This window comes from Acinonyx jubatus, chromosome C1 (assembly GCF_027475565.1).
Source record: "Acinonyx jubatus isolate Ajub_Pintada_27869175 chromosome C1, VMU_Ajub_asm_v1.0, whole genome shotgun sequence".
NCBI classification, from domain to species: Eukaryota; Metazoa; Chordata; class Mammalia; order Carnivora; family Felidae; genus Acinonyx; species Acinonyx jubatus.
This window is the reverse complement of record NC_069381.1, coordinates 61,416,334-61,434,823: the sequence shown is the minus strand read 5'-3', so window position 1 is coordinate 61,434,823 and position 18,490 is coordinate 61,416,334. Positions and strand designations below refer to the sequence as shown.

General features: G+C 37.3%; 1 protein-coding gene across 9 annotated transcripts in view; it reads left to right on the top strand.

Annotated features, from left to right (window-relative positions):
* ERICH3 (glutamate rich 3) overlaps positions 1-18,490 on the top strand; it is a 106,220-nt gene that overhangs the window by 22,186 nt on the left and 65,544 nt on the right. For 2 of the 9 annotated variants that reach the window (XM_027058853.2, XM_053214240.1), the window contains exons 2-6: positions 3,271-3,364; positions 5,812-5,937; positions 9,486-9,557; positions 11,466-11,594; positions 16,404-16,562. In XM_027058853.2, the coding sequence (XP_026914654.2) occupies positions 3,271-3,364; positions 5,812-5,937; positions 9,486-9,557; positions 11,466-11,594; positions 16,404-16,562 (580 nt within the window). Of the gene's footprint in view, positions 1-3,270; positions 3,365-5,811; positions 5,938-9,485; positions 9,558-11,465; positions 11,595-13,009; positions 13,110-16,403; positions 16,563-18,490 lie in introns of those variants that run through there. The other 7 variants (XM_027058854.2, XM_027058855.2, XM_053214239.1 and 4 more) reach the window with 7 other exon arrangements.

Below are 18,490 nucleotides of genomic sequence, written 5' to 3'. Positions count from 1 at the left end.
TTTGACCTGAGATGCAGAGAGTGACTTACAAAGGGAGTGGAGTGCTCCCAGTGCAACACAATTACCAACACAATCACCAAGTTCAGGTGAGGTGACCTCATCTGGCCCAGGGCTCTGCTGAGTATAAGAAAGAAAAGAACACGGTGTGTGTGTGTGTTGGGGAAACAGTGGCAGTGAATGGTGAGGACAAAGGCAGAAACATTAGAAAAACTCTACCAATATAAATTTGTGGCTGGGTCAGTAAAGTTCTTATAGTTGAGTAAATGCAAAGGGAGGCTACAAACCCATACCAAGCACAAATGAAGAGAAGCAGAGCAGGAGGAATCAAACAGACCATGATTGTGGCTGAGACACAGGATTACTACCATCTCCCTGTGGAGGAGGCTTCATGGTCAGAACAGGGTACAGTTATATGTATACAAGAGAAATGTTTGCATTGACTGCTATCTTAGTACCATTGGGCTGCTCTAACAGAGTACCATAGACTGGTACCTTAAACAATAGAAACTTATTTCTCACAGTTCTGGAGGCTGGAAAGTCCAAGATCAAGGTGTCAGCAAATTCAGTGTCTTCTGAGAGCTGCTTCCTGGTTCATACATGGCCATTTTCTTGCTGTATTCTCACATGGGGAAAGAGACAAGGGAGCTCTCTGGTGTCTCTTTTATAAGAGCACTAATCTCATTCATGAGGGCTCTACCCTCTGACCATATCACCTCCCAAAGCCCCCACCTCTTAATACCATCACATTGGGGGTTAGCACTTTAACATATAAATTTTGGGGGGAAACATTGAGTCCATAGCAGCTGTTTTACTAAATCCATATTCAGTTTACTCTAGTACAATGTCTTGTTATCAGTTTGTTAACTTAAAGTTTCAGTACAAAAAATAAATTAGGTACTGCTGAAAAAGAAATGACTGACCCTGGATCGACCCAGCTAGTTATTTTTCAGCTTTTCTGCCAAGGCCAGTTGTAAATGATAGTCATGGAAAGAGTTGCTCTACAAATGGTATCCCAACCAGGGATTTTCAGTCACTCCTAAAGGTGAGAAAGCTGATGTGTTCAAAGGTTTCAACTCAACTGGGCCTTTTAGTAAGACTGGAGGGGTGTCGTGGACACAAACTTGTTTCGTAGGAGCCTGAGAGAGAAGAATTAAGATGAAGTGGTGCCAAAGCTGGCTAAGCTTTATCCTTAGGACTTAAATATTGCGACAAATTCTGAATTGAAAGAAGGGGGTTATTTTCAGTCAGTAGGGAAGTTAAAGTTTATGTTATCCTAACTTTTTGACCCTATTTCATTTAATCAGGGTTTTAGCGCTCATAGCTATCCTAAAACTATTGACTTTTTTTAAAAACTTGAGCCTGAAAAACAGACAAAAGACTATATATGATATCTGTCTAATGATTTATCTTAAGAATCTGTGAGCTGTGGAATCATGATTGTTAGGACCGAGAGACACCTGCTCACCTTTCTGAAATGAGTTGCTGAAAAGATATTCTGAGATTCAGAAAGGGTAAGGGATACAGTGTTGACCTTTTGGAGACAGGAAACCTTTGATGAACTATAGGACTCCAAGACAGTTCATTTAAAAGATAGTTTCAAAGCATTATCTGGGGCTGGTTTCGTATGTGCATTACTGAAGCCCTCAGGTTGTCTTTTTACATAAACCCAGTGAAATAATGGTTTCCGCAGTTGTTCACATGTCGGCAACCCTCGTGTGGCATCTTGCCTTCTGGGTTTTGTAACGGCTTTCGGTGTCTTTTGTGGACAAAATTAAACTTTTCTTACCATTTGACAGTATATAACTTTCCTAAGATGAACATTAAGGAGAAAAGAGAAAGGAAAAGGTCACCAATACCATCTCCATGTAATTAAGGCAGCTAAATAAAATTGTCACTAATGACATTTACTTGATTCTATGAGTCCCTGCTCTAGCCTCCAAGTAAGTTAAGGATCAACTGCTCATAGTATGTATACACTGTAATCTGTGTTGCAGGTAATAGGGTATACATTTTTTTTAAGACAGCCTTATTTTAGGGTTATGTTTAGACTTGTGTTCTCTCTCTCTCTCTGCCTCTGTCTTCATCTCGCTCTGTATATATACATATATATGTACATATATTCACCTTTATGTATATGGACGTATATGGATGAGCATATATACCTACATGTACATGTATGTGTATGTGCTTTTGTAAGGTGATAGTAATCAGTAGAGGATAAGTTAAAACTTAGAAAAAATAGCTTCAAACTTTGATTTATAGGCTCAGATTGACCATCTACCCAGGTATAACATCAATCAATTTGTTTGCTTTTAACTCTTAAAATAAAAGATCCTAGAAATGAAAAGTAATTTGTGAATTTTGGGGGAAGGGTGGGGAGTTCTGGATGTGGAATTAATGACATTGTCTGCAAATATCTGTCTGTCTATCTATCTATCTATCTATCTATCTATCTATCTATCTATCTATCTATCTGGAAGTTAAGAGTTCTAAGCTGCTGACCTTAAATTTAGAAGTTTACACCAGTAAAAATAAGTCTCAAGCAAAATTGTGTTTTCATCTATTGACACATCATTATTTGGGAACACAATAAATAATATCTATAGGGATACCAAGAATAACACACGATTCTGGCCTTCCAATCATGTGTAACATAACTCAAGGTTTCACAGGGGGTGGGGGAGTGGAGTGGCAGGTCCATCCAGTTTGTGTCAGGGAATGTTTTCTGGAAAGAGATGATTGTTAATCATGGGTCTTATCCACTAGCTAAAGGGTCAGGGAAAGGCCTTGGCAGTAGAGGGACCACGCGTTGTATGCTGAAGTCATGAATGAATTTGTTGAGGAGGTGCACGTAAGTTTGTTGCTAGAATTTAGGGTGAAACAGGAGGCTGAAGAGTCCTCTGAAGGAATTCCCAAGTTTTCCATCAGGCTTCCTCTGTGAGGGCTTTCCTGACAACTGGAGTTGGTGGTCTCCTTCTCTGTGTCCCCGTGAGTTATGCGTATTTCTGTTGTTGGATTTTTCACACCCAATTTAATTGTTCATGCCTGATTTCCATACTTGTGTGCAAAATAAACAATGTCAGGACTGTCCCACTTCTTATCATAAAACCTGGAAAACAGTAATTGCTCAATACCTGTTTATTAAACACATGAATGATTGTCTGGACAAGTGAATGATTATGCACAGTTTGGGGATGAGAAAGTCAAGAATTGCCTTGGTTATCAAGCAACACTTCATAAAACCTTAATAGTTTCATTTTTATCTTCCAGATTACTTGCAGCATATAACAGTCTTACTGATAAACACCTGACTGGATATTTTAACAACACAAGGATAAGACGGCATCTTTTAAGATCAGGGCTGGTAAGATTTGGTTTACTTTCTACCTGCCCTCTTGTTTCATTAAATCCAGTAATTTCCTCCCTTTTCTGGTTTTCTTTTTGAGCTAATCAGTGACACCTACCTCCTCATCCCCCTTTTTTTTTTTAGAAAAATCACTTCTTTTCCGGAGCTCAGATTATCTTTTTGAAGCTGTGTTTCAAAAGATAGGAAGAGAGGTCACAATGACTGCTAAAGCTACTTATAAATTATTGAGGAAAAACCCTATGAGCTTCCAATAGCATATTTTATTTATTTGTTAATTCATTTATTTATTCAACACGTATTCATTGAACACATTGTATGAGCCAGGAACTGTTAGGGATTAAGCACAGAGAAGACTTTACTGTCTTCAGGAAAAAAAAATATTATTTTTAATAATCACAGAATAAGGTGTGGAAGACACGAACAGTTCAAAATTTCCCCTTGAATTTTAAAAACCTGTTTCATTTCCTGGGTTTATTGATAACATTAGTGTCTTTTCTTAGCTCTAAAACTATCACTTCCACAAAATTTCTATTCCTCTAAAGGTATTTAATGTGAAAATCTTTAAAAAAATACTACAGTTTTCCACTGAAAGAAATAGGCGTGGTTATACAAAGTGTGAGTAATGATTTTAGCTGCTTACCTTCTTAAAACACAAAGATTTCCTTAACTATTGTTGCCATGGTGTTGAAAGGATATGCATTGTGTTTCTAATTGTTGTTTTTGTGCTTGGAACTCTGGCAGCGTAGATCTCCTGAGAGCTTGCTTTTTGTCTCCTGGGGCTTTGTTATCAGACAGACCTGGCTGAAACCTGGCTTAGCCATTTACAAGTCATAGAATCTTGAGCAAATCACATACTTAACTTACTCAGCTCCAGCTTCCTCAATTGTGAAATGAAGATAATGATACCCAGCCCTCAGGATCGTTGTGGCAATAAGAGAGGTGTAATGAATGCTTGTTGCAATTATTGTGGTTACTATTAACATTCCTTCTTTGGATAACAATTGGTAAGCTTTATGTATAAGTGGAAAGGACTTTGTATTTACTTATTAACATCATTAGCAAGTATTTATTGAACATTGGTTATGTAGCACGGACAACTCAAATAAGGAAGATTTCTCTAGAACTTGTTTGTGTTCAGCATCATCTGGGAACTTGTTAGAAAATGCAAATTTTGGAGCCGCACTCCAGACCTGTTGTTGAGTCAAAAGCTGTAGGGTGAGGCCCACCAATCTATTTTAAACACTTTTCCAGGTAATTCTAATGTGAGCTCCAGTTTAAGAACTTTTGCCCTATAGGAGCTTCCAGTCTACTTGGGGAGATCAGATCTCCCCCAGGAGGGGTGGAGGGGGGAGGAGAACAATGACACCTGTTAACTGAGGAGGGAGCCACAGTGCAGAATGTTCTCAACATTTATTCTCATCTGGAAACATATGGCACGATATCCCGGGCGGAGAACACATCTCAAAGACCGTAACTGAGTTATTTGTGATTGGGAACACTTTCTAGAACCACACACCCCTTTTTTTTCCATCAGGGAAAAAAAAAGATATAAAAAAAGATCATCAGTAACCAATCACTTGTAACACCAATCTCCTTGGTCCCAGTGCTCCAATATGTTGCCACAACAGTGTTAAAAAACTACAGTTTTCAAAATTAAGAAATATGTGGGCTTGGGTTAGACCTGAAAGAGCAGGGCATAATTAAGTGGAAGGGAAGAAGATGAACAATCCAGGATAGAAGATACAGAAAAATACCACAAATATGCTCTCAGGAAGGATTAAAAGCAAAAGCAAAGAAAAATAAGTAAATAAAAACCAGAAACTACCACTCCTGGCATTTTCAACGATGCCAATTGAAAGCAATCTGGAGTCTTTTATATGTGCAGCACTGCATAATCTGAAAGAAATCTGAATCATGACACATTAAATTACATTCTGGGTTGGAGAGTGGAAGGAGAAAAAACTGTGAAAATAAAGCAATGAAACCAATTGTTTTTAAAACAAACTGATGAGAACCTCTATAGCTTACATATTTTGCCTTTCAACGTTATTTCCTGTGAGATCATCAGTCCTGTGATCACTGCTCCTATTCATTGTTTCAAGGTAGCGCTCCACCTCTTCTTCCCAAATCTGTTCAAAAGACAGACGTGAAAAGAACACCTGGGTTCCATCAAGGAGAAATTGTGACTCTAATGAAAACCTTGTTTTAAACGTCAAGTGCACCACCTGTGTGTGTTTTGCCAATGCTGGTATATGAGACCGATTTTTTTCCCTTATGAAATATTCATGAAGAGTGAGTTTACCAGCCATAGTAGTATGCCCTTTTAGGCTTAGAAGACGCTGCCCCTCTCTCTGTCTCTTTGTCACGCCATCTCTCCATTTTTGGTAACAAACAATACATTTTTTGCTTTGTATTTCCATGTATGTTTTATTTATTCATGACAGATCACAAGAAGTGGGAGAATACTTTCCGAAAAAGAATACAAACTAAATATCATGAAGAGGGATCACCAAAAATATATCCGGGAGTGCCTAGCTCAGGCTATTTTCCATAAGGTTCTTGATATGGAGGTAAAGTATTCATATTTTCTTTATAATAGATATTTTCTAATATGATAATTAATACTACTTCTGTACTAGAAGCAGAGGAATTCCTCCTGTATTTCATTAAAAAGGAATGGAACAAGGTGCCCTGAGAAATACTCTATAATCTCTGGGTAGCAAAGAGCCAAGAGACTGAAGTAAGCTTTTCTCGATTTCAGTTACAGAAAAATATGGACATCATTATATATTTTGTGATATTTAATTTAACAAATGTAGATTTTTAATCCATAATGGCTACTCTCAAACATACGAGCCCTCACCATCTGTACCCCAATTTCCATTTGCTAAAAAAAAAAGTGACATCTGTTTAAATATCAGTAATTCCACTGCCATGAATTATTTCAGATTTGTTATTCTTTTAAGGCTCTGAAGCTGGGCCGTATGCTAAATTTCAGGGAATAGGCATTGAAACATCTGCTGTCCCTCCCACTTTAGGCCACATTGGTCAGCATAGATTCATAAACCGAGCATCAACAACTTTTTTTTCAAACCTGACATGGCATTTTTAGTAGGATATATAGCTAACTTGATAAATTATTTTAGCCTTGCTCCATGGAACTTATAGTTTCAAGCATCAACACCATTTTAATCTCTGTGAAAAAGCATGTCACTTCTTGGCTTGACCATACAGCAGTAAATCAGAAAACTTGGCTGGTAAAATCATTGACCTGTGAGTGCAGTAAACATTTATGAACAACTGTAGAATCACCAGTAAACCAATACTAAGTGTAGTGGCACTGAAAATATTTATTATTATGCTACCATTATACTGAACAAGTGTTGCATTCAGATAAGATGTATATGATCTGTTAATTTAGGAATTCATTTTGTGCTTTATGACATGTGCATGAGTTATATGGAATCATTCAAATTCACTTGCTTATAAAAGTATTAGTTGGAATTCTGCAACTAATGTTAAAAAAATAGTACAGTAGATTAATCTATACTTAGTTTCAAATTTAACCAATAGGCACTAAATTTTGTATTAGCTTTAATCCTTGAAGTTTTGGTTTTCCAAACTTTCATGTAACTTACACATCATAACTGTAGAATATGCTATCATTTAAGAGTTTTTGTATATTCTTAAAATTTGGAATAAATGTCTTAGGTAAGTGTTAATATAGAATATATAATATAATTTCATATGATGTAATATATATAACTATGATATGTAATATATTAATATAATTAACAAATAGAATAGCTGTCTCTAAATTGTTACATTTATCTCACATTTATTTTATGCTGATGCTATTTACTAATGTTGATACATTAATATTCATGTATTTGTTCATACCACAAACATTAATCATTAATTGTAGGCTTACCACGTACCAGTTTGAAGCTATGTGATGTAGCTGTGATATATAAAAACAAAAAAGCAAAAAACAAAAAAACAAAAACAAAAACCTACTGTAGAAAGTGATCAAGCGTTAGAAGAGAGGAAAAACAGACCTAGTTCCGGGAAGTAGAGAATGGTGACTTATCTCTATGAAAGTCAGAGGAAGCAGAACAGAGGTCCTGCTATTTGAACTGGACCTTGAAGGCTGAGTGAAGCTGCACATGAAAGCATGAGAAAAACATTCGAGAGAGTGAGGACAGCTGGCGCGACGTTAGAGGGGAAAGGCCATTGTGGATGGGCAGGAAAACTCACTGAGGCCAGACCACAAGGCAGGTTGGTTGAAGGAGCAGCAGGAAGAGGCACTCTTCTGTAAGCTGGGGCCTGGTTTCTGGAAAGCCTTCAATTCCTAACTAGGTTTGGAGCATAGGTGATGAGGCGATGAGACGTTTTTCAGCAAGGGCGTAAAATGAGTGAGCAGAGCATCATTAGAAAGATGATGTTGCTAAAAATGTGGGAGATAGATTAATGAGTTGGAAAAGATTGGAATGGGAGGTCAATTAGGAAGCTGTTGCCCAAGGGTAAGGACTCACAACAGTCATGACACACTGGGGAAAGGCAGCTGTCCCTAGCGATGTGAAGGGGGAGAGAGACTGACACTGAATGAGGATGGAGTGGGGAAGAAGGAGCCAGAGCAATTCTGGGGGCACTAACCTGGCGGGTGGCAGTGCACTGCTGGGGCCCAGGAACTACCTACCACAGGGAGTAGGAGAGAGCCCTCGCGTGGTGGAAACCTGGGCCCTATGGAAAGGTGTCCTGGAAGCCAGCAGGCTCTCACAAGCTTAATGTGCAATGCTTAAACAGGAAAGTACTGGGGGAAAAAGGACCTTGGTCTGACCCAGAGGCAAAGACATTGGTGGCCTTGGTGAAGAGGAGGGGCAGTAGGAGAGAGGGCTGCAGAGACTTGGAAATAAATAAAAGATGGAAAATGATTGGTAGCGAATCTCACAAAATGGTGATCAGTGGGTGAGAGAGCAAGGAAGAGGGAGAGAAGAAGAAAGGGAAGTATCTGAAGAGGTTGATAATACTTGGGTAGGGAAGGATGGAGCCTGCGGGGTCCAAAAGGAAGCACGAAGAGATCAAAAACAGGAAAAAACCACTCTTTAAAACGCTCTCAAATGTGTCTGAATGATTTCCAACAAAATTGTGAGCAGATTATTTTCATATGGGGTTTATTTCTAAATTATATAATTAATATATTACAGAAAGTTAGGAAAATGCAGGAAAGCATAAAAAGGAAAATAACCACATAAAATCTTTGTCCCAGAAAGAACTGCTGTTAACATACTCACATTCCCTTTTAGTCTCTATTTATACGTATACATTGATAAAAATATGCTATGTTGTGACAGGGACACATTTTATGAAAAATAAGTAAATAAGCAAAAACCAAACAAACAGGAAATTAGTGTTCAATAGATTGAACTTCAAATTACATTTCCACCACTGACTAGATATGTGACCTGGGACAAATTCATGGTCCTCTGCCTCAGCTTCTGCACTTGTGGAGTGAGACTGCCTAGCAATTAGCATTGTTCCAGAAGAGATGTTGCCCAGGATGTGACTTCCTGGCACAGGGACAGCCACACAGTATAAGTGTGATCAATTAAATCATAGTTCTGTGCAATTCTGTATTTTACTTTGCTCCTGCATTACGTGCATTTTCAATCTTTTTTTTTAAACAAACTCTTTATGAATCTTATTCTAATGATTATATTCTATTTCATTATACAGACGTGGCCAAAAGTTAACCCTTCTCTATACGGTTTATATTGCTTCTGAATTTTTGCTTTGAAGAGAAAAATCCTTTCAGATAGCATCTTTGTGTACCACACAGATATGTTGTCTTTTAATTCTGATTTTCTCCTAGGTTTTGAAGTGGAATGTATTGGTTAAAGGATTGGGACCCTTTTCACCACTTTATGTTAGGGATTGGTTTTCTACAGAGTTGTATCAATTTATATTCCCACTTGCACACATATGCAGGTGATTCTTCTCCATCTCAATGACAAGGTGGGGAATTGGAATACAGCTAGCTGGGGGGATTATTCTCCTCTAAAAAACTGTTTGCTATAATTGATAGGATCCTTTCCTCCATTCTTTCCTGTGTGCTTAGCGTTATCATCAGCTTGAAATAAAGAAAAAACTGGAGAGCTTGGCTAGGAAGGAGCAAATTCAGAGATTTAAGGTAAGGAGCTACACAATTCTCTTTTACTAAATTATTTTATGATTTTAAAAGTCAGTGGTGCTGTTATTGAAGTTTTTCAAGGCACTTTACCTTTGGGTAACTGAGCTGAAGTCAGGTGATGGTTTCACCAAGACTATGTCTTGGGCACCATTATTTCAGAAGATCTTGGCAAAATAGGAGCTCCTTGTGCAAAATAAATTTTACAAGGTACAAACCTTTCAAAGGAAACATGAAAACATTCTTTTCAAGTTTGAAATTTTGCTTTTGTCTTTTCTTGATTGATATGTGATAGATGCCAAAGGATTTTTGTTTTTTGTCTTAAAAAGCTGAAAATAGATGGTGATGTTCCCAAAGTGGTGGAAAATGGCATTCTAAAAATTATACAATGGCACGTTTTCATGCAAGCATGACCCTTGAAAATAGATGGCAGGAAAGATCTATTTGGCAAACAAAAGCATAAGATTTAGACATTCTGTACAAGGCATTTAAAAATTCCTTGTTTTTCCATTTTTGTATTTGACATCTCTTCTTTGAAGTGAACTTATAAAACATAAATTTGAATTGGGAGGATAAGAGATTCAATTAAGCATGTTTGAAAGGCTTCAGTTTAGGTTAGCAGTTTTATTCTTGAGCCACTCGAACTCACATGTTATTCTTTATTTTCCGTGTCGTATTACAAATGTGGGACCTAAGACACATTTCACAGACTGAGAACTATTTGTAAAGCTTCTGTAGAACAACTTGCCATAGAAGACAGTCATATTTCCCTCTTACCTGATAGACTCAAATCTATTTCATCATGGTCAAAAGAAAATCTTGTTAGGAAAGTGTTGTTAAATAACAGCAGATAGGGGAGTTTTTCAAGATCAGAAAAGTTGGTGTGTAGAGATCAACTTTGCCAATATTGTCCTGCATCAAGGACTGAGTTATAGATTCTCTGATTTACTGATTAAATGCTCATGGAGAAGAATGGTCACTGGAAATAGTGACGAACACTGCTTGAAGCAGTGTGTGGTTCACCCTCACCCAGGTTGCCAGACACACTGACTAAGCACACGGGTGTATTACAACAGTGGCAGAAATTCCTGATGGACACTCCACTTCCTCCCTATATGATTTTTATTTATAACGGTTTTCACTTTATAGCTGTACTTGGTGAAAGACCTATGATTTAGGCTCCTTTTATGTAATATGCAACCCTCTTGCTTGGGGCGTGATTTAATTATTTTTTAAGATAGAAAAGTAATACTTGCTGGTAGTCTTTACTAATCAGAGCTGTGAAGAGCATTGTGCTTCTTGTAATGATCTGCTTAGGGCAGATAAATAAATATTATTGTTGCTAGAACTCAGGATGCACTGTATCCGTTGCTATTTCTTTGAGTACAGCTGTTTCTTCCAACATAGGAGACTGAAATTCCTGCCTCTTACTAACACACCCAAAGCCCCAGTACAGCTGTGAAACTTTTTCTGACTGTCATGATAGACTTCAGAAGGAACACTTTTTTTTAATGTTTATATATTTTGAATTAAATTTTTTAAAATATTTTATTTATTCTTGTGTGAGAGAGAGACAGAGAGAGAGACAGAACATGAGCGAGGGAGGGCAGAGAGAGAGAGAGAGAGAGAGAGAGACAGAATCTGAAACAGGCTCCAGACTCTGAGCTGTCAGCACAGAGCTGATGTGGGGCTCAAACTCATGAACCACGAGATCATGACCTGAGCCAAAGTGGGATGCTTAACCGACTGAGCCACCCCAGAAGGAACACTTCCGGGCACCCCAGAAGGAACACTATCGAAAGTAATGAGAAAGGACTTCTTTAATAATAAGTTATCTCTTACCTGTCAGGCAATAACCTAACCTAGATTACTAATGATGCATCAATTGATCAAATCACTTTCTTATCCTAGGGAGAATCCACAAGATGGTTTATAGAAAATAACATGCCAATCCTATCTCCTCACCCCCCAGTTGGCCCAAAGACTAACCGTGGCCATAGTGTTCTGGTTGATGAAGGACATTCCAGTCCAATAACACTGGTGAGTCTTATTAAACACTCTGTCATGTGCCATCCCAACTAATTTATAATTTCCAATGACTCTCAGAAAGAATTCTATTTGTCTGTATAATTCTGTGAATCCTACTAAATGACAATGCGGTTTTGTATCTGTTCAACTGTCTTTACTGAATGTCCCAGTTACAATCAATATCACCCCTTTCAAATTATTTTGAGAGAGAGAGTACAAGTGGAGGAGGGGCAGAGAGAGAGAGAGAGAGAGAGAGAGAGAGAGAGAGAGAGAGAGAAAAATCCCAAGCAGGCTCTGCACTGCCAGCACAGAGCCAGATGCAGGGCTCAAACTCATGAACCTTGCAATCATGACCTGAGCCAAAGTCGGACACTTAACTGACTGAGCCAGCAAGGTGCCCCATAGATTAGTTTTCTTGAAGTGAAGATAATTTATGTTACTTACATACCGAAATGACTTTACTGGCTCTGTGACATGTTTAGAAAAACCTGGATTCTTCCACCTGACATTTAAAACTCTAAGCCCTATGACCTCAATTTAGCCAACTCAATATTTCCCCTCATGATTACCCTTTAGCACCCTACAATACAGCAAGATTGTGGAACCATGAGTCGTTCCACATATGTTCTGTGTTTTCTGACCTCTGGGTTTTGTCTTGCTGCTCCCTCCACTCTCACCTTATCTGTAAAACTTCTTTATGCACACAAACTCAGTCATACTGTATAGCATGGTGGGCTATATACTTATATTTGTGTTTCTTTTATCAAAAGCATGTACACATACCCTAACAAAAATACTTAAATATACAGAGATTCTATTTAAAGAAATTTCATGCCGACATTTCATTCCAGTTTGGTTCACTTATAATATAGAGATGATATTTGTTTGAAAGAAGGTAAGGTAGCTTGAAACAATATAGATACAGGAAAAGATTTGCAAAATATTTGCTGGAAGTTGATGGTTTAAGTTGTAAATGAATTGCTTGATCACATCTTTATTCTTATTTTATGTGGCCTAATATATTTTCTTGTTAGCATGAACATTTTTTTGGATTGCACAATATTTGTAGAGAAATTGCAAAGCTTTCCCAGATTGTTGAAGTAGGTTCATCGCATATAGTGTTAAGCTTTGACATTTTTCAAAGGTAAATATGTTTTGACATTTCCCGATGAACAGCTCAAGTTATGAAAAGCAACCGTTTTCCCTTTGTTGATACCATATTTCCAAGCTTCATTTAAATGTATACGTACACAAATAATTCTTTTTGGTTTTGGATGGCAAATTCACTAGGCTCTCAAAAGCTTAACCTGGTTGAAACAAAAGAAACAATCAAGTGCTGTTTTCCATCTTCCCACCTGTTTCAGAGAGGAAAAACCCTTGAAAGGCTTTCTTTTCAATTTTCCAGCTGAACACCCTCAATAAGTAGTTTATGATACATCCAGGAGATCTTAATGTGGCAGGAGTGAGAAAGTAATTTAAAAATTACAGGAAACACTGACACCAGCACTTCAGAAGCCTTTCTATCTGGTAAGCCACCATTCTTCACTTGGTCACCCCCTATGGTGCAAAAGCACCATAGGGGATACCTATTGTGATCTCTGAATTGTAGTTCCCATTTTACAGAAATTCAAATCTTCCTTTTAATTCTCCCAACTTGGATACATATCCTTTAAATTTGACTCCTGACCTCCGTGTGCCATTGAGATGGAGAAAATAATCCTTTTGGGATATTGACATTGATTTTTCTTTTAACTTTCTTGAATAAAGAAAGAAACCATCCAGTGAATAGTTATTGCATTTGGTCACTAATTGAACCTAAACTTTCAGAGTAGCATATAGGCTTTTAGCTACACCATTCCCATTAAAACTGTGGAAAACCATTCAACTAATTCTGTACAAGCTTGGGAAATTCACCCCTGGAGATCTTCTACTAAGAATTAAAAATGCTCAGCTAAGCTGAGTAACCACCAGGTAGTCAGTTTCAATTCACATTCTGGTACAGTTTTGAAAATGTTAAGCTACAGTGCTGTATTTATTCCAAGAAAATATATTACAAACAGTTTCAAATATAGCAAAATTTAAGGTGGCTTCTGATGTGAACTACAACAGTTTGTAGCTCACAGCTGTTAGTTGAATGATGCAGATTTGTTTTTAGAGATAAATGTAATCAGTTAAACATTTGACTGCCATATTCATCTAACTGAATGATATCTGTATGCAAATGGGGGAAATAAAATTTAGAGCACAGAAGCGAATAGATCATGTTCTAGTTTATAGTAACCTGCTTTCTTGAATTCCTACATTAGATTTTCAATGTGTTTGTGTTCAGTTGAATTATTTGACAAGAGAGAGTCTTAAGCATATTTGTTTTGCAGAGTGTTAAAGAATTCTTTTGGATGATCTGATTTCCTTGTTCAGAAACCTCTAGTTTGATATATCTTTGTGGGTTTTAAGACATTTTGCCTTTTGGCTCATAGAATCTTGTGTTCTATTTCTTTAAATCAAATGTTGCCTTAGTCAATCCACTAAGGATTCCATATAGGTCATGAAAGAGGTTTGTGTGCAGAGACCCAAGATAGCAATGACTTAAATATAACGGTGCCTTCCCTACTGTAACACACTTACGTGAGTTTCAGCTGTTGTGCCCAGTGCTACTGTGTGAGCTCATCAAAAGCTCAGACTCCTATTGTGTCATTGATCTGCCAAACTTAGTGTGTTGTCTTCATATACATAAGCCAGGATGGCATATCACCATGTGAATATTTCAATCTGAGGGAAGGGGGTAAAGGGAAAGTGACAGCACATCTCTTCGATATAGAGGTTTCATGTATCACTTCTGCTCACATCCAGTTGGCCAAATCTGAGGCATACATCTGTACAGAGTTGCAAGAGATGCTGGGAAATATACTTTTTATTTATGAGAGCCACGTTCCCTGATGAAAATTCTATTACTAGTGAAGAAAGAAAAACAGATACTGAGCAATATTATTTTTGATACCCTTCCCATGTCTGTCTCAACAAGTAGCTTTCCTTACTTCGATGTTCAAAGTTATCATTCTTCTTCTCTGCACATCCATTTTCTTCCCTTGATCATCCATTTGGATAAAATGCTTCTGTGAAAACTTGAATTTGTCCTAGTCTCATTGGTTTATTCCAAACAACATTTAGTTCTAAGTCCTGTTAGTTCTTAGATATTCTGTTATTGTTGCTATTGTCTCTTTGGCAGTGTTTGTGTGGTTTATTTGGCACTAATTGTCTTGCGTTGCATTAGATGTTAAAAATTACTTTTTATTTTCCTCATAGTGCCTATAGTTGGAATCCAGTGAATGTTGACTTAACAAAATCAGACATTTAGTGACATATGACATACTTGTAAAGATGGCACTCAGACCAAATTGTGGTGGTAGGAGCTGTCTCATCATTTTTTATGTATTTACACAACACTTTTCCAGAGTTGAATATTTGTTGTTCACTGTTCTTGAGTCAGTACATTTATACACCATCCTTCTAACTCTCTTGCCCAAATATACATGAATTATTCTCAACAAGTTCCTACTTTTTGTTGTAATAGAACAATGGAGCCAAAAACCTTGTTTTTCCTTCTTGAAAGGTTGCTGATCTTTATACTAAACTTAAAGTGTTCTGTCAGTGGCACAAAAAGCATTTCTGATGCTCCATACCCGCACTTTTTATATTCTTTATAGTACATTCTTGATTAGAAAATGCATCAGTCAGGGTCTCAGCAGGAAACAGATGGCACACACAAATAGGGTAATTAGGAAGAGTTTAATGAAGAAACTATTTACAAAGATGCCGGCAGGGTTAAGGAAAACCAACTGGGGGTGTTAAGCGTTCTGGGGTCAGCACGATGAGAAACCACAGCATCTAGACCAGAGAGGGAGATGGAAGGATTGGGTATCAGCACCAGCAGGCAGGACTTGTCAGCTAGGAGAGGACTGCCTGACAGGAGCTGTGGACTCAGCTGACCCATCACACACAACCTTTGGTGGGAAGGGTCCAGGAGAATTAAGACCCCAACCTCTTGCCTCTTGTCTTCTGATCCCCTGCCAGTGCCTATCATCGGCCAAATCCAACTGGAATCCGGAGATTAGTTGGTGCAGTCAGTAAAGAAATGACTCCCAGAGGGCAGAGCAGGGCAGAGAAGGCAGAAGAGGGGCAAATGGAAAAGATCCAGCCTAGAAAACCTCTCCATTTTTACACAGTGTTTTCCATTTGCCGGTTACTGTTTTTCATTTTTACTTTTCTGATATTGCAAGGGAGAAGTTGAATAAATGGTAATGTATTATAGTTAGGCATCCGCCTTTTCTCTTTTTGAATCATAGTGTCTGCTTTTACTTCAGCACCATTCTTAAGATGTAAAGGACTCAACAGTAGTTTATGTTGAAAACATTTAAATGGAAATGAGTCCATTCCAATCATATCTCTTTAGATCTCTAAAATAGGAACATTATTCAAGGTAACATTTAATTGAGCAAAGCCATTTTCATGCACCGAATAAATTAGGTATTGTCAGCAAGTTTACAAAATGAATAAAATACAGGAACCTAACAGAGAACATCTCCTTTGTCTAGAATACTCTATAATTGTGGCATTTAGTTATGTAGAGGACTTCCACACCATATGTTTTAACAAATACTTTGGGTCATAAGGCTATGTATAATGGAAGGACATAATTAAAGTTTAATCTGTTCAGTAAAAAGGCACCATTAATTACTCTAGGCAATTTGTTGGGTTATTAATTGGTTCTGGAAACATGTCAAGATACTAATTTAAATGGAATTTTTTTCCCTAATTGTCTAGACAGCCCCTCGACCATACACTGCCCCAGGAAGTATGCAGCCTCCAATTCGATTAAAGCCTCTTCCCAGTAATCCTGCAGTAGGAACCGCTCCAAAGATAACTTCGGGGTCCAGATTGAAAACCTCATTGCTGGAAAATGAAGCTCCATTTCCCATTGGGGTAAATGTTACTTTTTCAAGAAATATCTTTTTATCCTTCATTAGAATATTAGATTACCAAGGTTTTAAGATACAAAGATTCAATTAATCTACTCAGTGAAATTTATATTGTGCACTTATTAAGCATTTACTATGTACTTCTGTTTAATTACATCTTACTCTAACTGGAAGGCCTATGATTTCTGTGCTATTAAGCAAAAAGAGTAAGGAATAGATTTGTAATAATATAAGGTCACCTTTCATTGATTCGAATGGATGTGTAAAAAACAAAGAGAAACTTTTTATAGCCAGGTATGACTTCTATCAGAATAGACCCAGTGTTGACTGATTCTAAATTTTAAATGCATGAAACCTAGAAAATGAAACTTTCCAAGAATAGGCTTACATTTGCATGCTGACTTACTTTACCATCAGTGTATGAAATTGCTTCAAGTTTGACTCTGGAGAAAGTTGGATACAGAAGAAAAAGAATGTCCATCTTTAAAAAATGGTGAATTAATCACACATAGGAGCTTGACTTGCTTCATTTTCAAGGTTATATCTCTGGTAATTTGAACTTATTTTAATAGAGCTCAGGAGGGAGATGTGGTAAACATAAAATATGAGTTAGTTAAGCAGGGAGGAATCATTAGAACATTCAGTAATTAGGGAGGGTATCCTTTGTATTTCCAACATGAAGAAGCATTTGCGAGCTTAAGAAAGAATCTGTGTCACGAGTTCAGTTGTCACTGCATTCAAATAGGTGAATTTAGTTCCATTTCTTATTAGGAAATATAAGACATATGAAATTAAGATATTTTTTTCTTTTTTTGAAATTAAGATTTTTTCATCTAGAATTGACAGATAACCTTGATACTAAGAAATTAATTCAGACAAATGATTGTGTTTCATGATAAAAGTATAAATATAACTCTAACAAATAACTAATATTTTATCCATTTAATATGCTTTTCAGCTTATGAAGCACTTTTCCCAAACCTTTAGTTAATTTAATAGTTGTTTCCTAGAAAGCAGGAGAAACTAAACCAAGAGTGGTAGCACTTTGTATAGGGAATGGTGCTTAGGGCTAGGCAGAGGCTTGTGAATTCATAAGTCAATTAAGCTGACCTTCTAGGATCAGCTAGAAAGCCTAGAGGTTTCCTGTTTCAGCTAGTGTCCAGGAACGGTCAGATCCTGAGAGATTGTCTCAGGTTAACTAAAATAATACAGAACAAGTTCATTTTTCTCCTTTAGTAAACCAAAATAGGGAGCCAAATCATAATCAAGGGCCATTAATTCACCAGACATCAAATAATCAAAGCTGTAGAAGCAGGTCATTATCCCTCTGTAGATAGACCTACATGGGAAGCCAGATCACAATGAGAAGGTTGCCTAGTGAGCATGGAATCAGAATGATGGTATGTAGGGGGATGGAATCAGATTAAAATGGCTTGATGTACCTATCTCATCTTAGGAATGGGCTTGCCAAAGGTACCAGAAAACTCAAAGGTCTTTGGCTAAAATCCTGTGTATCTTCCTGGGATAATTTTGCCATTAGGACTGGAAATATTTAAAGTCCAATAGGTGGGATTTTCTCTCCCCTAGATAGTGCTGGGATATACTTTATACTTTCCACATTTGCCAACGTGATTATATTTTTTCCTAAGCTCCTATACTTTGGTAGACACATTTTCCTGTTAGATACATAAATACTATCAGTCAAGTAATATTCAAGTTCTGCTGGCTAGGGAGGGATTTCTTTTTTTCTTTCAGGTGATTTTCCAGCTCTGCTCTGAGACACTGGGTGGATTTATTAAATCTGCATAGGGCCTTATATTTTCCTGTTTTCAAGTTTTGGGGTATGAGCAAGAGATAGCCACTTAGTGGTAGCTTACTTAGGCTGACAAGGTTGAGATCAATTCCATGTTAATTTAAATTAGGTAAACTTAT